A 26,346-nucleotide genomic window follows, 5' to 3' on the forward strand; every position below is an offset into this window, starting at 1 on the left:
CCGCCCCTCTGTCCAGGCTACTACTCACCTCACTACATCCACAGCCGCCCCTCTGTCCAGTCTAACACTCACCTCACTATATCCACAGCCACCCCTCTGTCCAGGCTACTACTCACCTTACTACATCCACAGCCGCCCCTCTGTCCAGTCTAACACTCGCCTCACTACATCCACAGCCGCCCCTCTGTCCGGGCTAACACTCACCTCACTACATCCACAGCCGCCTCTCTGTCCAGGCTACTACTCACCTTACTACATCCACAGCCGCCTCTCTGTCCAGGCTACTACTCACCTCGCTACATCCACAGCCGCCCCTCTGTCCAGGCTAACACTCACCTCACTATATCCACAGCCACCCCTCTGTCCAGGCTACTACTCACCTTACTACATCCACAGCCGCCGCTCTGTCCAGTCTAACACTCTCCTCACTACATCCACAGCCGCCCCTCTGTCCGGGCTAACACTCACCTCACTACATCCACAGCCGCCCCTCTGTCCAGGCTACTACTCACCTCACTACATCCACAGCCGCCCCTCTGTCCAGTCTAACACTTACCTCACTATATCCACAGCCACCCCTCTGTCCAGGCTACTACTCACCTTACTACATCCACAGCCGCCCCTCTGTCCAGTCTAACACTCGCCTCACTACATCCACAGCCGCCCCTCTGTCCGGGCTAACACTCACCTCACTACATCCACAGCCGCCTCTCTGTCCAGGCTACTACTCACCTCGCTACATCCACTGCTGCCCCTCTGTCCAGGCTTCTACTCACCTCACTACATCCACAGCCACCCCTCTGTCCAGGCTTCTACTCACCTCACTACATCCACAGCCGCCCCTCTGTCCAGACTAACACTCACCTCACTACATCCACAGCCGCCCCTCTGTCCAGGCTACTACTCACCTCACTACATCCACAGCCGCCCCTCTGTCCAGGCTTCTACTCACCTCACTACATCCACAGCCACCCCTCTGTCCAGGCTACTACTCACCTCACTACATCCACAGCCGCCCCTCTGTCCAGGCTTCTACTCACCTCACTACATCCACAGCCGCCCCTCTGTCCAGGCTACTACTCACCTCTCTACATCCACAGCCGCCCCTCTGTCCAGGCTACTCCTCGCCTTACTACATCCACAGCCGCCCCTCTGTCCAGGCTTCTACTCACCTCACTACATCCACAGCCGCCCCTCTGTCCAGGCTTCTACTCACCTCACTACATCCACAGCCGCCCCTCTGTCCAAGCTACTACTCACCTCACTACATCCACAGCCACCCCTCTGTCCAGGCTTCTACTTACCTCCTTATAAAAACAAATCAGGTTAGTTTGACAACTTCTGTCCTTGGTAAACCCATGTTGATTGTCACTTATGATATTATTTACAGTCACGTACTCCTGTATATAGTCCCTTAAGGGTCCATTCACACGTCCGCAAAATGGATCCGCATCCGTTCCGCAATTTTGCGGAACGGGTGCAGACCCATTCATTTTCAATGGGGCCTGAATGTGCTGTCCGCATCCACATTTGCGGATCCGCACTTCCGCATCCGTGTTTCCGTTTCCGCCAAAAAATAGAACATGTCCTATTCTTGTCCGCAATTGCGGACAAGAACAGGCATATTCTATTAGTGTCGGCAATGTGCGGTCCGCAAAATGCGGAATGCACATTGCCGCTTTCCGTGTTTTGCGGATCCGTGGCTCCGTGTATCCGCAAAACACGTTGCGGACGTGTGAATGGAGCCTAAGAGTCCTTGAAACATTTTTCCCATAACAGAAGTTAAACTAACTGGTCTGAAATTACATGTGAAGGATCTTGATCCTTTTTGAATATGGGCACCACATTTGCCTTGCACCAATCACTTGCCATTGTACCAGTACCTAGAGAATCTTTAAATATTATAAACAGGGGCACAGCAATGACTGAACAGAGCTCTTTAATCACTCTTTGGTGTAATCCTTCTGGACCCGGAGCCTTGTTCGCATTTACCCTATTTAACTTCTCTTGGACCATATCTACAGTTAGCCAATTGAGTATATCAATTACAAAAAAAAAACATTTAGTAACTCTGCTTTTTCCTTATCTTCAGTGACTACCCCCCTTTACCATTATTTAGGGGACCTACCTGCTCGGACCTTGGTTCTTTAGCATTTATATATTTGAAGAATTTTTGGGGATTTGTTTTGCCCTCTTTTGCCACCTGCTGTTCGTTTAGTATTTTTTCTAATTTTATCTCCTTTTTACAGATTTTAGTAAGCCCTTTGTAATCTTCAAATGCTACAGCTGACTCCTCAATTTGTATTTTTTAATTGCCCTTTGTCTTTTATTGCCCTTTTTACAGTAGCTGTAGGCCATGAGGGGTTTAATTGTAGCCATTTATACTTGTTACCTAAAGGGATACATTTTTCAGTGCAATTACTCATTGTGGATGTAAAGCTCTCCCATTTATCCTCTGTATTATTATGTGACAGTAGCTGTTCACAGTCTATGCCCTGAAAAGCTGCCCTCAACCCAGGGAAATTAGCCTTTTTAAAATTCAGTGTCTTTTCTCTGCTGGACAGAGTTTGCTTCTTATAGTTTAGGGGGAATATAATTATATTGTGGTCACTATTACCTAGTGTTTCTCGAACGGTAACATTACCAACAAGCTCTGCATCATTAGAAATTACCAGATCCAACAGAGCATCGCCCCCAGTGGGAGCTTCTACAGACTGGCCCATAACGTGGTCCTGCAGCAAGTTGAGGAATCTTCTCCCCTTTGCGGTTGAGGCAGAACCGTGACCCCAGTCAATGTCTGGGAAGGTAAAATCTCCCATTATGACCACTGTACCCGCCTGTGCCGCCGTTCTATTTGGTTATACAGTTGTGTTTATACCTCCTCTGTGATGTTAGGGGGTCTATAGATTACACCAAGTATTATTTTTTCTGTGTTTATATCCCTTTGAACTTCCACCCATAAGGTTTCCACATCCGCACCCACAATTGCCTCTTTCACAGTTGTCTTCAGATCACTCCTCACATACAGGCACACGCCACCGCCTTTTCCATTGACCCGGTCTTTTCTAAATAGTGTAAAACCCTCAATATTTACGGGCCAGTCATACAAAGAATCCAACCATGAATCCAAGCTCTGAGAAGGCAGGGAGTAAAAAAGGAAATAGCTTAGTCTTAAAGGAGTTAATAGAATCCCAGGTGGTCTTGATTATACTTTCTAGTCTAACAGGTAATCATGTCCCTGGTGATCCAGTGATTAATATGATCCTTGGTGGTTTAGTGGGTTATAAAATATTCTTATTAGTCTTATTGGTAATTAGGTCCCTGGTGGTCCAGTGGTTAAAATAATTACACGTGGTGATCTGACACGTTGATATAATGTACAGTAGTCGCTGTACAGCTTGTATAAGAGTGTAGATTGGGCGCGCCCTCAAAATAACTCAACACATAGCCATTAATGTCTAAACAACTGGCAACAAAAGCGAGTGCACCCCTAAGTGACAATTGACAAATTGTGCCCAATTAGCCATTTTCCCTCCCAGTGTCATGTGACTCATTAGTGTTACTGTAATATCTCGCCAAATGTAATATAAATCTGTATGAAAAATATCAAACTGATCTGGTAATCCTCTCCAAATCTAGTGCATGCGTTATTTGGAGTAAAGAGAACACCCGGAGGACTCATCACCAGGATTCAACAATAATTATAGAAAAAATGAATAATGCAAATTATTTTCAGTTTTCATAAAAGTTGATTACTTACAAAAATAGTTTAGGAAGTCTTAATCTATTGTCCATGTGTCAATATGAAAGTCCATAAAGTATCATTGTTGAAGGTTAGGAATCTTCTTTCTTTCATGATCTTCAGCAGCAAACACCCCAATGGAGTGAGTGTAAGAAGACCACCCCTTGTCTGTCTCTGTCAGTCGTTTATACCGTAGATACAGGCGTGTCTGAATAATGTATGTACTTCTACATTGTCCTATATGGAGGCTTCAAATATAGGTCTTGACGTCCACATACAGACCTCCCATTGCCAAGTGTATCACTATAGATGGTGTCAGTGTGTAGTGTAATACGGCCTTTATATTAAATACCAATTAATATTAGATCACATATTATTTAACATTTCCCCCTCTTGAGGGTGAGAATCTTTTCAAACCCACAAAATCAAAATTTTACAATTATCTTGGACTCTTCATTCTTCTCTTCTTCTTTATATTAATTGTCCTTTAATTATTTATTTGACAACAAAACTATATTTGCTGAACATTAGTGTTGGGCGCGAATATTCGAATCGCGAATATCGGCACTTCGAGAATTCACGAATATTTAGAATATAGTGATATATATTCGTAATTTCGAATATTCTAGATTTTTTTTTCCATCTGAACCCATTATCCCTCCCTTCTTTCTTGTGGGCCAATGAGAAGGCTGCAATGTCTTTGTCTGAGCTTAGCAACATCCCTAGCAACCAATAGGAAAGTTGCCTCCCCCTTACTATATAAGAACCTCCCCAGCAGTACCGTTTTTTAAAGTTCTGAGAGAGAGCAGTGACATTGCTGTGCCCCGTGCTTTCCACACTACATTAGATAGTTAGTTAGCTCGTATATATAATACAGATAGTCAGTCTAGGTTAGATAGTGATACAGTGTAGCTGCTGCAGTGCATTGTGTTACGTAGTGTGATAAGTTCCGCTGTCCAATCCATACATTCATGCAGACCTGCTAAAATGTGGTGTCGCGCATTGAGGTAAAATATTTGCATCATTAGTGCCGATTAGCGCAATCGCCAATATATTGGAGCACTATCTGCATATGAAGCTATTGTAATGATCTGCCGTGCCAACCATTGTCTCCAGTCTCTGGAAACTTCTAGCAGCTTGGAAAATGTACGCGAATATTACATTGCCAATTTTTCACGATCAAGAAAATAATCTCGAATTCGCAAATATATGACGAATATATTGCAAGTTCAAATATAGCCCCTTCCGCTCATCACTACTGAACATATGGTAAACTGTGATTGAATACTAAGGAAATAGATTTAAGAACTAATCTAATATCTTATTAGGCATCTTCTTCTCTTCATCATCTTCCTCTGGTCTCGCCGTGGTCTTCATACTGTAGTTTCACTTATTCATCTCAAATTGCACTCACATAAAGTCTATGATAGGATTGATAGAACGCTATGTAGATGATGTGCACGCCTTAAATTGAATTGTATCATATTATCCCAATGATGTTCATGTACAATATCTCTCACTTTTTGCTATTTGGGCACAGATTTGGACTTGCATACCAGGACATCCTTGGTCTTCTTCAGAAGCGTCCTGTAACTCACTCTGAACAGCTGTGACATCTTTGTCATTCCCCTTCTTTCTCACCAGGTTTAACGTGGTAGAACTTTAGAAGGTTTTCACGCTCTCGGCATGATTGTTGACAATCAAGTCAAATGAACGTAGTCCTTTAACCCCTTCACTACCAAGCCACTTTTCACCTTAAATCCCAGGTCAATTTTTGGAAATCTGACATGTGTCACTTTATGTGGTAATAACTTTGGAACGCTTCTACTTATCCACGCCATTCTGAGAATGTTTTCTCATCACATATTGTACTTCAAGAGAGTGGTAAAATGGAGTCAAAATATTTTGATTTTATTTATAATAAAAAATACAAAATTTACCAAAATATTGGAAAAATTTGCAAATTTGCAAATTTTAATTTCTCTACTTTTATAATAGATAGTAATACCTCCAAAATAAGTTATTACTTTACATTCCCCATATGTCTACTTCATGTCTGGATCATTTTGAAAATTACATTTTATTACATTAAAAGGCTTAGAAGTTTAGAAGCAAATCTTGAAATTTTTGGGAAAATTTCCAAAACCCACTTTTTAAAGGACCAGTTCAGTTCTGAAGTCACTTTGTGGGGCTTACATAATAGAAACCACCCATAAATGAGCCCATTTTAGAAACTACACCCCTCAAGGTATTCAAAATAAATAGATTTTACAAACTTTCTTAACCCTTTAGATGTTCCACAAGAATTAAAGGAAAATTTTACTTTTTTGGCAGAGTTTTCATTTTAATCAATTTTTCCAGTAACAAAGCAAGGGTTAACAGCCAAACAAAACTCAATATTTATTGCCCTGATTCTGTAGTTTACAGAAACACCCCATATGTGATCATAAACTGCTGTACAGGCACACGGCAGGGCGCAGAAGGAAAGGAACGCCATATGGTTTTTGGAAGGCAGATTTCACTGGAATAATTTTAAGTTGCCATGTCCCATTTGAAGCCCCCCTGATGCAACCCTAGAGTAGAAACTCCCAAAAAGTGACCCCATTTTGGAAACTACACCCCTCAAGGTATTCAAAACTGAGTTTACAAACTTTGCTAACCCTTTAGGTGTTCCACAAGAATTAAAGGAAAATGTAGATTAAATTTCAGAATGTCACTTTTTGGCAGATTTTCCATTTTAATAAATTGTTTCCGCTAACAAAGCACGGGGTTAACATCCTAACAAAACTTAATATTTATTGCCCTGATTCTTACAGAAACACCCTATATGTGGTTGTAAACTGCTGTACAGGCACACGGCAGGGCGCAGAAGGAAAGGAACGCCATATGGTTTTTGGAAGGCAGATTTTCCTGGGATAATTTTAAGTTGCCATGTCACATTTGAAGACCCCCTGATGCAACCCTAGGAGTAGAAACTCCCCCAAAAATGACCCCATTTTGGAAACTATGGGATAAGGTGGCAGTTTTGTTGGTACTATTTTACATATGATTTTTGGTTGCTCTATATTACACTTTATGTGAGGCAAGGTAACAAAAAACTGCTGTTTTGGCACCGTTCTTATTTTTTGTAATTTACAATGTTCATCTGACAGGTTAGATCATGTGCTATTTTTATAGAGCAGGTTGTTACGGACAAGACAATACCCAATATGACAACTTTTTTTGTTGTTTATTTCAGTTTTACATAATAAAGCATTTTTGAAAACAATGATTTTTTTTTAGCGTCTCCATATTCTAAAAGCCATAGATTTTTTTGTTTATGCAACTGTCTTATGTAGGGGCTCATTTTTTTTGCTATGAGGTGACGGTTTGATTGGTACTATTTTAGGGTACATATGACTTTTTGATCGCTTGCTATTACACTTTTTGTGATGTAAGGTGACAAAAAATAGCTTTTTTGACACACTTTTTTTTACGGTGTTCACCTGAGGGTTTAGGTCATGCGATACTTTTATACAGCAGCGACAATTCCTAATATGCACACTTTTTTTATTTAAGTTTTACACAATAACAGCATTTTTTAAAACACAAAAAAATCCTGTTTTAGTGTCTCCATATATTATGAGAGCCATATTTTTATTTAGCCTGTCTTTCAGAAAAGCTTCTCCTGGGATTCGAACTCACAACGTTTCACATCAGAGGCAAGGCATTTACCCACACAGCTATGAGAGCTGTATAGCTAATTACTTTAAAAAATAAATAAAAAATAAGACTTCTACTGTAGATAACTTTGATACCTAGTGTGCATCCATACACATGACAGCTGCCCCAGTACACAGTGTATAGATGTAGCAGAGCTGGGTGTTTTGGGGCAGCTGTCATGTGTATGGATGTACACTAGGTATCAAAGTGCAGCTCTCATAGCTGTGTGGGTAAGTGCCTTGCCTCTGTTGTGAAATGTTGTGAGTTCGAATCCCAGGAGAAACTTTTCTGAAAGATATGCTAAATGAGATTTAAATACACCAGGATCTCGTAGCTCACAGTGTGTGTGTTTTGTGTTGTCAGCTGCGTGTCGCGCGCTCTGTGACTGAGACATTGAGGGCTGGGCTGCGGGGCAAGAGTAAGTTAGCAAGTTAATTGTTTGCCGCGCCCTCAAGCAGCTGCTTGGGCTGCCTTATGATAGCGCCGGCCCTGCCTCAAATGCGGATGCGGACAGCACATTCCGGCCCCATTGAAAATTAATGAGACCTCCTTTCTGTGTCAACAGAACGTTCTTGCTGTCAGTTTCTGGAGATGTTTAAGGACAGGTGTGCTCCAGGTGCTCTTCACTATAAATAAATAAAACCACTTTTGAAAAACAAAAATAAAACAAGCAAATCCCATAAAATATTACCATGAAACATTTACCTGTGAATCTTTTATTATTCTATGTACTGGATCATCAAATATTCAACTTAATACTTATAATGTTCTATAACCTTCAATCTGTAACACTAGAATCAAGTGTCTTGTTGTATATACCGTATGTGTCACATTGTTATTATAAGGCCTCAATATTCTCCATATTCTTAACCCAATTTAGGCAAATTTCCTTTATCTCATTTCCAGTATAAATGTTTAGATATATAATTGGTAACACAAACAATGACATATGTTGTATAATCCTACAATATATCTGACATGTCATGCTAAGTAATTTGACCTCTTTTAACTACATATTGTTTATTCATGTCTAACTCTAATATTTTGTGCTCGGTCTTAGAATTGCATTCATACATAACACAGCAGCGGCTCACATCACTCTTACATCATCACATGCTCATCTAGCCAATTAACTTCAATTAATAAAATGATCCATACATATGTATTTTTTTGTAATGCGCATTATAAAAGGAATTTCAGTTACGGTATAAACCTGAAAAACCTCATTTGTGGACCACAAATAAACAATAATTTTGTATTTTGCATAAACTTAAGATCCTTGAATTTCTAGAATTAGGCCTTTCCATGCCATTAACCTATTCTTAGACAAAAGATTTCAAATGCCATCATGTGCTCCTGGCTAGTGTTGAGCGCGAATATTCGGATTACAAATTTTGATCGCGAATATCGGCACTTCCAGAATTCGCAAATGTTTTAAAATATAGTGCTATATATTCGTAATGACGAATCAGGTGATCATCCCTCCCTTCTTCTAGCTTGTGGGCCAATGAGAAGGCTTTGTCACAGCTTAGCAACATGCCTAGCAACCAATAGAAAAGTTGCCTACCCCTTCACTATATAAATTAACACTCCCCAGCAGCCATTTTGTGGAGTTTCATGTGAGAGAGAGAGAGAGGAGCTTGAATACTGTGCTTTTTCAAATTACATTCTAAATTGCATATAAATATTCCAGATAGTTAGTGTTAGATAGTGATAGGGAATTGTGTAGCTGATAGGTTCCAGTGCAGGGAGTAGTGTAGGTTATAGAGTTAGTTAGCTGAAATATATAATCCAGTTAGTTAGTGTTAGATAGTGTAGGTTATAGTGTGTGGCAGGAAAATAAATGTGCATGTGAGAGAGATTTCTCTGCTGTCCATACATACATGCTACAGAAATACTGCTGTGATGCCACAACAATACTAAGTTCAACAATCAGTATTATGTTGTCAGACCTAATTAAAGGTGAAGTTGTATGTATTGCGCTAAAATGGTCAAATCTAGGGCTGCAACGATTAATCGATGTAATCGATTATATTCGATAACTGGATTCGTTGTCGACGAATCCAGTTATCGAATAATCGCCGATTCGTTGCTGGGCGGGCGGGCGGGCGGTCGCTGCATCTTTATTTTACCTTTTTACAATGACGCTCCTGTAACAGCCAGGCAGAGCGGACGGCGGCGTAACGTCACTCACTCACGTGACACGCCTGCTCCGCCTCCTTCATTCATGAGGTGGGCGGAGCAGGTGTGTCACGTGAGTGAGTGACGTTGCACCGCCGTCCGCTCTGCCTGGCTGTTACAGGAGCGTCATTGTAAAAAGGTAAAATAAAGATGCAGTGATTAGTCCGACTTATAAGCATCGGGGCCGGGGCTGTTATGGGGAGGGGGGAGGATCTGTCTATGGCACTGCTATGGGGAGGGTGGTCTGTGTATAGCACTGCTATGGGGAGGGGGGAGGATCTGTCTATGGCACTGCTATGGGGAGGGGGGTCTGTGTATAGCACTGCTATGGGGAGGGGGGAGGATCTGTCTATGGCACTGCTATGGGGAGGGGGATCTGTGCACTGTTATGAGGAAAGGGATCTGTGCACTGTTATGCCCATAACAGTGCACATATCCCCCTCTCCATAACAGCGCCACCCACAGATCCCCCCTCTCCATAACAGCGCCACCCACAGATCCCCCTCTCCATAACAGCGCCGCCCACAGATCCCCCTCTCCATAACTGCGCCGCCCACAGATCCCCCTCTCCATAACTGCGCCGCCCACAGATCCCCCTCTCCATAACTGCGCCACCCACAGATCCCCCTCTCCATAACTACGCCGTCCACAGATCCCCCTCTCCATAACTGCGCCGCCCACAGATCCCCCTCTCCATAACTGCGCCGCCCACAGATCCCCCTCTCCATAACTGCGCCGCCCACAGATCCCCCCCTCCATAACTACGCCACCCACAGATCCCCCTCTCCATAACTGCGCCACCCACAGATCCCCCTCTCCATAACTCCGCCGTCCACAGATCCCCCTCTCCATAACTACGCCGTCCACAGATCCCCCTCTCCATAAGTGTCGTCCACAGATCCCCCATAAGTGTCGTCCACAGATCCCCCATAAGTGTCGTCCACCGATCCCCCATAAGTGTCGTCCACCGATCCCCCATAAGTGTCGTCCACCGATCCCCCATAAGTGTCGTCCACCGATCCCCCATAAGTGTCGTCCACCGATCCCCCATAAGTGTCGTCCACCGATCCCCCATAAGTGTCGTCCACCGATCCCCCATAAGTGTCGTCCACCGATCCCCCATAAGTGTCGTCCACCGATCCCCCATAAGTGTCGTCCACCGATCCCCCATAAGTGTCGTCCACCGATCCCCCATAAGTGTCGTCCACCGATCCCCCATAAGTGTCGTCCACAGATCCCCCATAAGTGTCGTCCACAGATCCCCCATAATAGTGTCGTCCACAATTTGTTTTAATATGGCCTTTGAACATAATTTTTCAAGTAAGATCATATAAACCTCTGTTTTGTAATTTTGTCGTTTTTCCCGATTAATCGATTAATCGTAGAAATTAATCGGCAACTAATCGATTATTCAAATAATCGTTAGCTGCAGCCCTAGTCAAATCAATAGTGGCGATTTGCATAATCTCGAATACTTTGAAAAATATCTGCATATAAAGCTGTTGTTATGACATGTATGGAATCTTAATCTAAAACAGTGCTGTAATGTACAATTACTTACCGTGATCAGGAGTTCTTCCTCACTATCTCGAAGAAGAAGAAAATTTCTACTGGAGAAAATATTAAAAAAATAGAAAGTAGCATTAGATACGACAGAAACATATTTCCCAACAATATTACCTGTATAAAGAATATACAAAAATCTTAATCTTCTATTCTATGACCTCCTGCAATATATAGAGAGAAATGTCTTTAGACTCAAGACATATGAGAATAGGATACTATTACTTTTATAATTATAGCCTCTGTCTTCTATACCAGGCATGCTCAAACTCTACATGTTCTTGTACAAAAAGAGAGAAGAATATATATTACAGTGCTGCCCATAATTATTCATTATTGGGTTGAAGGCTTCTCCTTTTTTTACGCCAAATGAAGGAAACATCATTGTGACCAAACAATTCAATCTTTGTTTCATCCGACCATAACACAGAAGACCAGAAGTCGTCTTCTTTGTCCAGATGAGCTTTTGCGAAAGCCTAGTGAGCTTCTGTGTGCCTTATCTGGAGAAGTGGCGTCCTCCGTGGTCTGCAGTGTCCGTCGGATTGTCTGCCTTGAGACATTGCCACCAGCAGAGCCCAGATTCACCAGGATGGCCTTAGTGGTGATCCTTGGTTCTTTTTCACCTCTCTAACCATCCTCCTGGCAGCACAGGGGTCACTTTTGGCTTCCGACCACGTCCTCTGAGATTTTCCACAGTGCGGAACATCTTGTATTCTTTGCTCAAATTTTTTCCCCCACAATCGTCTTATTATCTTTTGGGAGACACCTATGTCATTTCCCATCAAAAAATTACTTGCTGGTTGAATAAAAGTAACTTTAAGTCAAAATTTGCCAGGGGCATGAATAATTATGGGCAGCACTGTTATGTCCGAGACTGGGGGTGCAATATATTGAGCACTTGGGTCTAGCCAGTGACATAAAGGACCCCTTTGTAGGATGCGTAAAGAGATAATGGATATGGTGACGAGGTGGGATATACTGTATGGTTAAGGTTTTAATAGTTCATCATTGTTAGATGCACACATTCCTATTATGTCGGGAAGAAATGAAGTTCAGGGAAACATGTTCTGGCAGCTGCAAAAGGATGCCGCCATAAGTGGGTTATGTTGAATTGATGTTTTGTTAGCTCTCAGTGTACTTTTTAAGTTGGGATGGGAGGGACAGAAAAGCAGAGAGAAGGGAAGATGAGAACAATAGATTCCAGTCACCAGGCAATTGTCCTAGGGAAAGGTTATATCTGATCATACATCACCATGGTAATTACAGTATCTTGGAATGTTAAGGGGCTCCGCTCTCCACAGAAACGATTGATGGCATTACGCCACCACAACAGATTACACGCTGATATTGCTCTTCTTCAGGAGTACACCTGGAGGAGAACGACTGTCCACATGAGGAAACTATGGGTGGGCGAGGTATACGGATCAAAGTCAGTAGCTCGGAAGGCAGGGGTTCTTGTGTTATTAAGAAAAAACCTGAACTATACTGTGACATCAAATTTAAATGACAATGAAGGGAGTGTAGTACAAGTCAGCTTAAAATCCACATCAAGGACATTAAGTACACTGCCTGTCCCCAAAAAAAGTTGCCACCTGGATTTAACTAAGCAAATATTTATGAGCCTCCTATTGGATAATTACCGCATGGGGGCGATTATCTTTAATCTGACAACAAGTTATTTAACCCCGACTGGTGCAATGAGTTGCTTCTCATTTCTTAATCAACCATGTGGAAAGACACATCTCGTGGTCGTGGTCTGTTTGAGAAGGGTCAAATCATTGGCATCAAGCAGAGAAAACATCTAAGGAGATTGCAGAAACTACTAACATTGGGTTCAGAACTGTCCAACGCATTATTATAAACTGGAAGGATAGTCCGGACCCATCATATTCTAGGAAGAAGTGTTGCGGGAAAAATCCGGAATGATGGTGATCGGCGATCACTTAAACATTTGGTGAAATCAAATTGAAGAAAAACAACAGTAGAACTCAGGGCTATGTTTAATAGTGAAAGTAAGAGCATGTCCACACGCACAATGCGAAGGGAACTCAAGGGATTGGGACTGAACAGCTGTGTAGCCGTAAGAAAACCACTAATCAGTGAGGAAACCAGAAAAAAAAACTTAAAATTTGCTCGGGAGCATAAAGATTGGACTCTGGAGCGATGGAAGAAGGTGATGTGGTCTGATGAGTCCAGATTTACCCTGTTCCAGAGTGATGGGCGCATCAGGGTAAGAAGAGAGGCAGATTAAGTGATGCCCCCATCATGCCTAGTGCCTACTGTACCAGCCTGTGGGGGCAGTGCTATGATCTGGGGTTGCTGCAGTTGGTCAGGTCTAGGTTCATCAACAGTATGTGCTCCAAGAATGAGGTCAGCCGACTACCTGAACATACTGAATGACCAGGTTATTCCATCAATGGATTTTTTCTTCCCTGATGGCACGGGCATATTCCAAGATGACAATGCCAGGATTCATCGGGCTCAAATTGTGAAAGAGTGGTTCAGGGAGCATGAGACGCCATTTTCACACATGGATTGGCCACCACAGAGTCCAGACCTTAACCCCACTGAGAATCTTTGGGATGTACTGGAGAAGGCTTTGCGCAGCGGTCAGACTCTACCATCATCAATGCAAGATCTCGGTGAAAAATGAATGCAACACTGGATGGAAATAAATCTTGTGACATTGCAGAAACTTATCGAAACAATGCCACAGCGAATGTGTGCCGTAATCAAAGCTAAAGGCTTTTTTTTTGGGCGGTACCTTTTCTTTGGACAGGCAGTGTATATATAACATATATGGCCCCAATGAAGCTAGTGAACATTTCTTCCAAACAATAGCCAGAAAGCTCTTGCCTGACCGGATAGAAAACAAGGTGGTTGCGGGAGATATGAATGTGGAAGCCGATTGGGATGAGGATAGGAGATCAGACAGAAGGAATAGCCTACCAATAAAACGCAAAACTACAGTCCTGAAAAACTTGATGTCCTCGTCAGATCTAGTAGACACTTGGAGAACATTAAACTCGGAATGGCGTGACTACTCACTATTCGTCAGCACACTCATCATGGTCCTGCATAGATTATATAATGGTGTCACAGAACATTTTTGGGAGATGTAGGTCATCCACTATAGAAGACATGGTGATATCAGATCACGCCCCTATGTCACTATCATTACAAGATTCAATACCGAGAGGCCTAGATTACATATGGCGTTTTCCTTCTGATTTGTATGAGAAAGAGGAATTCCACAAGCTTCTATTTATACGAATTTATAGAAATAAAGGAGATTCCTGGCAATGCTCAGTTAAGGTGGGACGCAGATAAAGCAGTGGTAAGAGGCAGACTAATATCATATGTATCAGGGTTAAAGAAAAACATAGAAGGCCAGCTAGAAGTACATAGTAAGGTACTGAGAACAGCATACATGGCATTCACAACATGGCCTTCAACAGAGACAGGCCTGGAAGAGGGAGAAACAAGACTACGAAACCTGGCTCCAAAGAAAGGAGCAAGTGTTTCAATCACATACAATTGCCCAGCATTACAAATTTGGGAATAAATCGGGTAACCTACTGGCCAAATTAGCGAAGGGTTACAGACTTTCTGCCCCCATCTTGGCTTGGAGAGATAGGAAGGGCACTTTAAAAAACAACCCCAAAGACATAAACACAATCCTGAGAGACTTCTATAGTGACCTATACAGTAGGAGATGAAAATGTTGAAATAGGGGAAAGATGGTTTGAAAATAATCACATGTATCAAATCTCGCCAGGAAATACAGAAAGTTATATCTAATTTATCCTTGAGAAAGGCCCCGGGACCGGATGGATATTTAGGAGAATTCTATAAAATTCTAGGGGAGGGGGTATCACCACTTCTAGCAACGCTATATAATAGCTATATGGATGGGATCGCCATCCCCCCGGAAGCAAATACAGCACACATAAAATTCCTACCAAAGTCAGGCAGGGACCCCCAATTAGCTTCCTCATACAGGCCAATCTCCCTAATTAATGCTGATATCAAGATACTTTCAAAGATCATGGCAGATAGGCTGGCGGACATAGTCCCCAGACTGGTCTCAGCCACACAGGTGGGATTCGTAAAAGGAAGGTGGGCCGTTACTAATATAAGACGGGTATTGGCAGTTATAGATGAAGTGAAACTGAGACGGGCAGCACATCCATCCTTAGCCCTACTGACGATTGACGCAGAAAAAGTGTTTGATAATGTGGGCTGGGGATGGATGGGAAGAGTACTAGATCAAATTGGACTCAAAGGCCACCTCAGAAACTATTTAACCACATTTTATGCAAACCCTGAAGCCAGAATTAATACGCTGGGCTTTTTATCTCCTCACTTTACAATATTTAAGGGGACAAGACAGGGTTGCCCCTTGTCGCCATTACTATTCAATCTATCCCTAGAGCCTCTCTCACGTTTTCTGCAGGCAACGCAAGATTTGGAGGGGATAAAGGTAGGATCGAAAGACATAAAACATGTACATGCCCTTTTCGCAGATGATCGGTTAGTCTTCTTCGAAAACCCACAGAGGGATCTGTTTACCCTCTTGCAACACCTTGTAGAATTTGGCCAGGCATCAGGCTTTAAAATTAACGCTACTAAAAGTGAACTATTATTCCTAACACAGGGGCAACACGTCTTAGGTACGGACTTACGAAACTCCCCAGTTAAAATAGCCAAATCAAACATAAGATACTAAGGCATCAACATAGGAAAGACCCCAGAATCTATAGATAACCTCAATTACCCTTCGCTGATTAAAAAAATACAACAGGATGTAGAGAAATGGCTACACCTCCCGTTGTCATTTATGGGACGGAGCCACCTGCTAAGAATGACCAGTTTCGCCAGATTACTATATCCCAGGCAGACGATTCCATTGCTGCTCCGACATCAAAACATTAGAAACGACATTTAGATACTTCCTATGGAGAGGACGACGTCCAAGGATCTCATTACAGAAATTACAACTTGGAAGGGAAGAAGGAGGGATAAATTTCCCCGACATACGGAGATACAATCTAACAAGCAACCTTCGCAATTGTATAGACTGGTTATCTCATTCGAGGCATTATTCTAACTATGATATAGAATCTCAATTAGCCCACCCGTGGTCACTAACGGCCTTATTACACACAAAATATGCTAATTTACCCCCATTGATGAAGAAAAGCTTACTAATAAAAGACACAGTGGCAACTTGGAAGGCAGTCCGAAAAAAATACGGTCTGCCCTTTTTCTTATCCAAACACATGCCTATATGGGAACATCCGGAATTTTTAGAAGGCAGCATTGGTCTGCATGGCTGCCATCCCAAAAGGAAACCTCTTCTAAGGATGATGCACAAGAAAGGCGCAAACAGTTTGCTGAAGACAAGCAGACTAAGGACATGGATTACCGGAACCACGTTCTGTGGTCTGATGAGAGCAAGATAGGCTTATTTGGTTTAGATGGTGTCAAGTGTGTGTGGTGGCAACCAGGTGAGGAGCACAAAGACAAGTGTCCTGCCTACAGTCAGGCATGGTGGTGGGAGTGTCATGGTTTGGGGCTGCATGAGTGTTTCCAGCTGTGGGGGGCTACACGTCATTGAGGGAACCATGAATGCCAACATGTACTATGACATACTGAACCAGAGTCCAATCCCCTCTCATCAGGCTTCAGGGTGGTGTTCCAACATGATAACGACCCCAAACACCTCCAAGACGACCATTGTCTTGTAAAGAAACTAAGGGTAAAGGTGCTGGACTGGCCAAGCAAGTCTCCAGACCTAAACCCTATTGAGCATGCGCAGCCGCCCTCCATTAATTTCTATGGGGCTGCCGAAAATACCCGAGCGCTGGGCACAACTTCGCCATTGTCATTTAGGGGTGTCCTCACTTTTACTGCCAGTGGTTTAGACATTAATGGCTGTGTGTTGAGTTATTTTGAGGGCGCGCCCAATCTACACTGTTATACAACCTGTACAGCGACTGCTTCACATTGTATCAGAGGGTCAGATCTTCAGTGTTGTTTCATGAAAATATATAATAAAATATTTACAAAAAAGTGAGGGAGGACTGACTTTTAGGGGGTAAGGCAGTGAAAAAACACGTCCGATAAAAACGGACACTCAGTTTTTCATGGCCATTTTGCATCAGTGTGTGCATCCATTTTCTGGCCGTGTGTCTGTTTTTAATGTCCGTTTTTCATCAGTTTTTCATGTCCGTTGAAAACATGACAGACATGAATAATGGATGAATTTGATTGGCAGTTATTTCTAGACCCACCCTCCTGAGAACACCCACAGGATGGTAGCCCCCCAGCTAAAATAATCTACCCCATAGTGTCGAATTTTGTTTTGTTGCTGCCCCCAGATTTAATAATGCCCCCATGTAGACCCCCAGCTAAAATAATTTCCCCCATAGTGTAAGAATTTTTCTTTTACTGCCCCCAGCTTTAATAATGCCCCCTATTTTGGCCCCAGCTAAAATAATGTCTTCCAAGGTGTAAATACTTTTTTTTATAGTGCCACCATCTTTAATAATACCCCATTGTAGGCCCCCAGCTAAAATAATGTCCCCCGTAGTGTAGGAATTTTTACTGTCCCCAGCTTTAATAATGTCCCCCATGTAGGCCCCCATAGTGTATGATTTTTTTTACCACCCGCAGCTTTATAATGCCCCCAATGTAGTCCCCCATCTTAAATAATGTCTCCCATAGAGTAGGAATTATTTTTTTAATGTCCCCAGCTTTAATAATGCCCCCCAATGTAGGGCCCCATCTTAAATAATTTCCCCCATGGTTTAAATAGTGCCCCCATAATGGCCCACCACAGTTTTTTTTTGATTTTACAAAAAAACAAAAACAGAAAAACTTCACTTTATTCACTTTCTCGCGCTGCAGCCATCTCTTCTCTCTTCACTGAACGGGACCTGCCGAAGGTGCGCGATGACGTTTATGCGCGCTCCCACGTGGCTACGTCATCACGCATATCGCAGGTCCTTCGGCAGGTCCTACTCAAGGAAGAGAGAAGAGACTACCGCACCGCGCGAGCAAGTGCATGAGGCGAGTTTTTTTTTTAGCCCCTCCTGGGTAAAGTGTACCCGTTTTTAACGACCTTCAATGGGTGCACTCCTGTCAATCGGCCGTTAAAAACGGTAACATTGATTTCAATGGGTCCGTCTGGCCATGAAAACGTCCTATTTTTGGAGGGACGCTATTCACTGGCCGTTAAAAGAATGACCATGTGAATCGCCCCATAGACTTTCATTGGTGCTAAAAATGGCCGTGTGATGGCCGTTACTTAGACGTCCGTCACACGGCCCTTATTCACTGTCGCGTGCATGAGGCCATACTGTATATTTACTAGTCTGATAATTATGTCCTTGGTGTTCCAGCGAATTAAAATCATCCCGAATGGTCTAGCGCAGGGGTGCACAACGTTTCCTGGTTGGGGGCCACATTGCCAGACTGAACCAATGACGAGGGCCGAAATTAAAATTTAAAGGTGTATTAACAACTGAAATATTGTACTTATGGCATATTGAACACACATTATATACCATTAATGTCTAGTTACACTTCCAGGACTCCCATCTAATGGGAGAAATACATGAAAAATACATGTGAGCAGCCACAAGACATAGGCATACATGTCTGTTACCAGATGGTTGGGGGCCGCACAGAATGGTATCAAGGGCCGCATGTGGCCCCCGGGCCGCAGGTTGTGCACCCCTGGTCTAGCGGGTTATATATTTACTAGTTTAATGGGTAATTATCTCCCTGGGGATCCAGTGAGTAACATAATCCTTGGTGGTCAAATAGGTTATATAATATCTTGCTAATCTTATAGGTAATGATCTCCATGGTGATCAAGGGATTAGTAAAATCCCTGATCGTGTATGATCAATATAATCAATGCTCTGGTAGGTTAGATGATATTCCTATATATCCTGGTAGTCTAGTGGTTTAATTAAAATCAATACCGGTGGTCTAGTAGTATAAAAATAATTCTATAATCAAAATGTTCCCACAGCTAAATCAGGGTCAATACAGCTCTATACTGAGATGCTGAGGTTGCTAGGGATACAGAGGCAGATTGTGGTTGCTAGGCCGATGAGTCCCTAGCAACCAAACATGTCCTATTACCCAGGTCTATTTCCAGGCATCAGAGGGTAGTTCAAAGGACACCAGGATACAAAAAGCAGAGAAGGGGTCATGCCCCAACTACTCTGCACTCTACACATTGTATCTGGAGTGTCCCTTTAAGGATGTGCTAGATATTTCTCACTAGTCACATGAAAAAGGGGGTACTCAAGGGGTATTCCCATTTTAAAGTGGTGCAGAAGTCAGGCCTCCACCATCATAAAGAGAAGGCATACCCTAGCGATTGGCCATCAGCTCCAGCTCTGACCAGTGGCTCCACTTTAGTTGCACTGTCTATCGGAGATTAAGGTAGTCACAAATTTACCTTCTGGCTCAGACAGCTGCTTTGTCTTTGCCCCTTGCTTTATACTGCAGCGTAATTGCCCCAAAGAAAGTAACCATGACCTCCCATAAGAAAGTGGTCTATCAGGCAGACAAACCCTGTGGGAACATGACAGACCATCACTCCCATCATCTTTACTTGTCTTTTTGTTTATTTCCAGATGAAAAAAGCAGCAGGAAGTGTTTTTATATTCTCATCTATATGGTGGTTCTGTTTCTGGTGTCCGTCTGCTGGTGAGTTCCTGGGACAGAGGATCTGTGATAGAAGAGCTAGAAAGTCATTTTCTTCAAAGAACAATCCAGACAAATCTGAGGGGGCGGAGCATGAGTCACAGATTTAAAATAGCAAACTGACAATCTCTGTATCAGGCTCCGCCCCTGCATTACGTATAACAGTATGAATTTTGCCTGGAATATTCCTTTAATTATACTATACAATTTATTGTATAGGGAAAGGATGACTGTAGGACAGGAGAATACAGTCTATTGCTCCCTGTTATCAGCCATTTCAGGGGAGAGGATGACTGTAGGACAGGAGAATACAATCTATTGCTCCCTGTTATCAGCCATTTCAGGGGAGAGGATGACTGTAGGACAGGAGAATACAGTCTATTGCCCCCTGTTATCAGCCATTTCAGGGGAGGGGATGACTGTAGGACAGGAGAATACAGTCTATTGCCCCCTGTTATCAGCCATTTCAGGGGAGAGGATGACTGTAGGACAGGAGAATACAGTCTATTGCCCCCTGTTATCAGCCATTTCAGGGGAGAGGATGACTGTAGGACAGGAGAATACAATCTATTGCTCCCTGTTATCAGCCATTTCAGGGGAGAGGATGACTGTAGGACAGGAGAATACAGTCTATTGCCCCCTGTTATCAGCCATTTCAGGGGAGGGGATGACTGTAGGACAGGAGAATACAGTCTATTGCCCCCTGTTATCAGCCATTTCAGGGGAGAGGATGACTGTAGGACAGGAGAATACAGTCTATTGCCCCCTGTTATCAGCCATTTCAGGGGAGAGGATGACTGTAGGACAGGAGAATACAGTCTATTGCTCCCTGTTATCAGCCATTTCAGGGGAGAGGATGACTGTAGGACAGGAGAATACAGTCTATTGCCCCCTGTTATCAGCCATGTCAGGGGAGAGGATGACTGTAGGACAGGAGAATACAGTCTATTGCCCCCTGTTATCAGCCATGTCAGGGGAGAGGATGACTGTAGGACAGGAGAATACAGTCTATTGCCCCCTGTTATCAGCCATGTCAGGGGAGAGGATGACTGTAGGACAGGAGAATACAGTCTACTGCCCCCTGTTATCAGCCATTTCAGGGGAGAGGATGACTGTAGGACAGGAGAATACAATCTATTGCTCCAAGTTATCAGCCATTTCAGACTGACTGTAGTGTTCTTCCATTTTTGTTTTGTTGCAGGTTTAATGTCAGGGGACGCGAGTGGCATTCGGATGTGACCATCATCTGCAATCCTCAGTGAGTACTTAGTTAATGGTTCTGCATCAGGTTTTTAAAGGGATGAGGTTTGGGCTAGGGGTAGTGGGTCTGCATTCTCCAGCTGCTGTGAAACTACAACCCCCACCCTGCAGCGGCAGATTTAGCATTCATGGGGGCTTAGACAAAGTCATGTTAGGAGGTCTTTGTCGCACTACTAAGCTCCACTAATATGGTGACCCTTTATGTGTCCCCTATGTACAATATAATGCTTTTTGCTGTGTCCCTCACATAGTATGATGCCCCCTTAAGTGCCCCTTACACAATATCATGCACCCTTATGTACTCTTTGAGACAAATGCAATATGGTGACCGCTTAGTGTCGCCAAAATAAATATTCACCTAGCCCCCATAATGAATGGAGGAAATGTCTCACTGCAGATCTGCCTCTGTCTGGTTGGCAGCTATTCACTGCATGCACAATGATGTCATTCTCACCTGTCAGCACCACACGGCCTATGGCAGGGTAAATGGCTGTAACCTCTGTGAGCTCTGTAGAACCGTGCAATTGCATTGTCTGCGAGGTGGCCACATCTGCCCATGCCCCCAGGAAAGTATGTTGGGATTTGTAGTTACACAGCAGATGGAGTGCCACCGGTAAACACCCTTTTCACTAGTCTATCATCTTTAATGCTCCCTTTTGTGCACACAGGACAGAATCAAAAACGCTTGTCAATGCCTCCCACTTGGACCTATTACAAGATTTTTCTCTTGAAAGGTAACATTTGTGACTTCCTTCAGGTAGCCATAGTAGTCAAGATGAAAAAATAGCCGCCTGCAGCCACCACTAGGGGGAGCCCATTACACACTGGGAGGAATATAAATCTATGCAATGAGCTCCCTCTAGGGGAATTTACTAGTAATCTCAGAAGTCTGGGAGACTTTCAAGGAACAACTTCCTATTCATTAAACAAATGAGAACATATTTGCTTTGGATGTAGATTCTTTAATCTTATATTTTCCCACAATTTTCTCCCAGAATGCTGTATGAAAAGCCGAATGCCCTGAAGCCTCTGTAAGTGTGTTTTTGTACTGATACTATGTTACTGCCTGTGATAGATAGAGCTGCATTCACAATTCTGCTGTAAACGGTCAGTAAGCCTATTGACAGACACTCCCCTGAGTTCCGATAATTTGGGAAGTTGGGTTATTCTACATGAGATAATGCAATCATCAAACAATGCTCTCTGCAAACCCTGAACAAGCAAGAGATTCTGGGAAGTGTAAGCTCGGAAAAGGTCAGCTGTAAGTCATAGGTTTATAGCCTTCCTCCTGTCTGGTCATCAGGTCCATGCCGCCCACAGCGGGCAGGATATCCCAACAGGGATAGAATTGAGCCGGGCACTGACAGCAGCAAAAAAATAATAATAGAGTTTTTTTCACGTCCTACAAATAAAAGTAAAAAAATAAAAAATTTAAAAAAAGGAACAAATCGTAATAAATACTAAAATAAATGTATGTAAAAAAGTAACAAAATATGTCAAAATAAAGGCAGGGGAAATTATTTTTATTTTTTTTAAATACAAAGTTACATTTTGTTATGCCATAAATGGGCAATATTTGCTATTTTGGTAAAAATGGCAACACCCCATCTAAACAAACAATTAAAAAGTCATAGTTGCATAGTAGATAATAATAATAATCATATTTATTTATTTAGCGGCAACATATTCGGCAGCGCTTTACAGTTCAGGGGTTCATGTACAAACAGCAGCGGACAAGTCAATAATGAGAACAAGAGGAGCGAGGGCCCTGCTCGCAAGAGCTTACAATCTTAGAGATGAGCGAATTATTCAAAAATTTGATTTGGCTGCTTTGCCGAATTTTACAAAAAAATTAGCTTCATGACAAATTACTTAGTCACGAAGTGCATTTCTTTGTCAGTAATTAGTAGAGCGATTGCGCCGTCCCCGTCATTGCACCCCTCATACATGATCGCAGCATCTGATCTACATAACTAAATGTAAAATAAAAATATATATTTTTTTAAAATCATACCTCATCCATTTGCTCGTGATAGGCCAGCCATTTTGCTTGAGGATCTGGTGACATCATCTGTCACCGTGCGAGATCTTCACGCAAAATGGCAGCGGCTGGCCTATCACGAGCAAATAGATGAGGTATGATTTAAAAAAAAAATAAAAAATTATTTTACATTTAGTTATGTAGATCAGATGCTGCGATCATGTATGAGGGGTGCAATGACGGGGACGGCGCAATCGCTCTACTAACTACTGACAAAGAAATGCACTTTGTGACGAAGTAATTTGTCGCGAAGCTAAATTTTTTTGTAAAATTTGGCCAAGCAGCCAAATCGAATTTTTATGAATAATTTCTCACAAGAGGAAAACCCCTTTGAACTCCATTGATAGCAAGGCAGCAACTTTTTGACAATTTCCATAGGTAAGGGGCAAACTGACCAACTGGTTTTGTTTCCAGGAGAACCGATGTCCTGATGATGACGCCTTGGTTTGCACCAATTGTATGGGATGGCAGCTACAATATCGATATACTGAATGCACAATTCCACAAGAGAAATGTTCGCGTAGGCCTCACTGTGTTTGCCATCAAAAAGTAAGTATGTTTTTCAAACACCTGTCTTTCAAATATGACAAGAAACAGGGGCCACATAGCACGCCTCCTAATAAATGTGTCGCCAGAGTGAAATTCTACTCCAGCCAGGAGCTGGCACACACGTTGTTAAATGAGTTGGGCCATGAAGGTCTCACCTGTGGCATATCGCTCACATTTTGTCAACTTTTTTTTTAAGTGGCGAGGGTGTCAGAAAACACCAATAAGTCACAAATTAGCAGGATGGGGCGAACCTGTTATGATACAGCATTCGAAAATGGTCATCAGATGTGACTGATAAAAATTACCATCCAATAGGGGGCGGTAAACAGGGAAAGGCACCAAGTCAACCAGTCTGGTACAGATGTCATAAGATGATAGTCAAAACAGGGGTTCAACGGAGCACAGTTTGTGGGGTCAGCCTTCTCAGGATGGCAAATCTGTAACGGTCAGCGCAGGGTGCTGTGACTATACTTTTCACATCACCAGGTGGAGAGAATTGTCAACTGCAGATACGGTTACCCGAACCCAGATCCTGGAACCATGAATCATCTTATGGCATCAGTACCCCTCCTTGTTGGGTTCATGATTTCACTGCTCCCTCCTTTTCTCACCCTGGGATTTTTCATATCGTGATGTTTATCGATTTGACATTTTGTTAAACTTGTACTTGCGTGCAGTGATATTCATTTCTTCTGGCTGGCATGATTTGGCCTTGTTCGTGTTCTAAAGAAGTAAAATTAGCAAACTCCCTCAACAAAGTTCCTGCACCCAAATTTAAGTACAGTTGCTCAACGAAAGTCCTGACTGCCATAATTTATCATTTCAGGTACACAGTCTTTCTGAAGAATTTTCTTGAAACTGCCGAAAAGTTCTTCATGGTGGGACATATGGTCAACTATTACGTGTTCACAGACCGAGTTAAAGACATGCCCAATATCACCCTTCCTGAGGGAAGGCAACTGGTGATCTTAGAGGTTCCAAGCTACAAAAGATGGCAGGAAGTGTCCATGAGACGCATGGAAATGATTCGAGACTATTCACGGAAAAGATTCATCAATGAAGTGGACTACTTGGTGTGCGTTGATGTGGACATGAAGTACAGCGATGAGGTTGGGGTGGAGAGCCTCAGTGATGTTTTTGGCACCTTACATCCTGGCTTCTATGGCGCTGCCCGCGCGCACTTCACATATGAGCGGCGAAAAGAGTCTACCGCCTACATTCCTTCTGATGAAGGAGACTTTTATTACGCTGGTGGGTATTTTGGGGGAAAGGTAGAAGAGGTCTACAAGTTGACCAATTTTTGCCATAATGAGATGATGGTTGACAAAGCAAACCGCATTGAAGCCGTCTGGCATGACGAGAGCTATCTAAACAAATATTTCCTTTATCACAAGCCAACTAAAATTCTGTCTCCTGAATATCTATGGGCCGATGGTTTTGGGGTTCCAGAATTCCTTAAGAGGAGAAGATTTATTGCTCTTCCAAAAAATCACAATGCGATTCGCAACAAAAGAGCTTTGTATGACCATTCAAGAGCAAGACAAAAATTTCATAGTTGGTCAATTAATGGTCAAAACTTCTGAAATTAGAACTTGTAACAAAATGTCCTATGGGGTAAAATGGATGGTGATTAAGTTATTTGTGAAAACAATCTTTATTTCTTTAGTGCCAACAAATTCGGCTGGAAGTAATAAACAAGTAAAAAACCCTAACCCAAAAATAAACAATGATACAGAAAGATAAAGGTTCCTGTCCCTAAGAGCCGACAATCTACAGGAGAGAGGACCATGCCTGTAAGAGCTGACACTATGGAAGAGAAGTTCCTGTCCATAAGAACTGACAGCCTACATTAGAGAGGACCCTGCCCCTAAGAGCTGACACTCTATAGAAGAAAGGTTCCTGTACCCACAATCTACAGGAGAGAGGACCCTATCCTTAAGAACTTACACTCTGTAGAAGAAAGGTACCTCCCCATAAGACATGACACTATAGGAGAGAAGAACCTGCTCTTAAAGTGTAACTAACTGCCATTTTACTACCAAAAATTTAATTCCTAACATATATGATGCTAAAGGGAAGATATGCATGAAGCTGTATTCAGCCCTTAGCACCCATATTTCTCTGTGCCTCTATTTCAGAAACTTCCTAAGATGGCCTCTGCTGCTCTTCCTGTGATAATCTTTTCCCTTCCTTGAGGCCATCCTGTTTTTCCCTCACTCCCCATAAGCCCTTGCTCTCCTCAAATGAACTAGCAGGACCAATCAGAACGCAGATAACTTCCCACAGTACCCAGAGCAGTGTGTATCCTCACATACAGCTAACCAGAGACAAGCCCTGCGACATAAATCTGTTTAGTACAGGGGAAGATATCAATGATAGAAATCGGGATGCTGTGAATAAAGCTGAAAGTAAAAGCAGATTTTACCCACGATTATTCCTGACTATTTCTAACAGTGATTTCTCCTCTGTTGCTTGGACTAGAGCTGTCATTCGTGGTCTTTTATGAAAGCCTGGGCTGTCAGCTTTCAAACAAGACCAGTTGCATATTTCTAGCTGCTACCATTGAGAAGATATCACCATC

The 26,346-nt window shown here is 42.8% G+C and overlaps 1 protein-coding gene across 1 annotated transcript in view; it reads left to right on the forward strand.

Annotated features, from left to right (window-relative positions):
- LOC122919453 (histo-blood group ABO system transferase-like) overlaps nucleotides 1–25,970 on the forward strand; it is a 41,790-nt gene extending 15,820 nt beyond the window's left edge. Inside the window, exons 2-7 of the mRNA XM_044268497.1 lie at nucleotides 19,846–19,918; nucleotides 21,117–21,173; nucleotides 21,844–21,909; nucleotides 22,171–22,206; nucleotides 23,631–23,765; nucleotides 24,592–25,970. Coding sequence (XP_044124432.1) covers nucleotides 19,846–19,918; nucleotides 21,117–21,173; nucleotides 21,844–21,909; nucleotides 22,171–22,206; nucleotides 23,631–23,765; nucleotides 24,592–25,348 — 1,124 coding nt within the window. The 3' untranslated portion in view covers nucleotides 25,349–25,970. The remainder of the gene's footprint in view (nucleotides 1–19,845; nucleotides 19,919–21,116; nucleotides 21,174–21,843; nucleotides 21,910–22,170; nucleotides 22,207–23,630; nucleotides 23,766–24,591) is intronic.
- Nucleotides 25,971–26,346: the final 376 nt, after the last annotated feature.

The sequence above is a fragment of the Bufo gargarizans genome, chromosome 9 (assembly GCF_014858855.1).
Source record: "Bufo gargarizans isolate SCDJY-AF-19 chromosome 9, ASM1485885v1, whole genome shotgun sequence".
Lineage (NCBI taxonomy): Eukaryota > Metazoa > Chordata > Amphibia > Anura > Bufonidae > Bufo > Bufo gargarizans.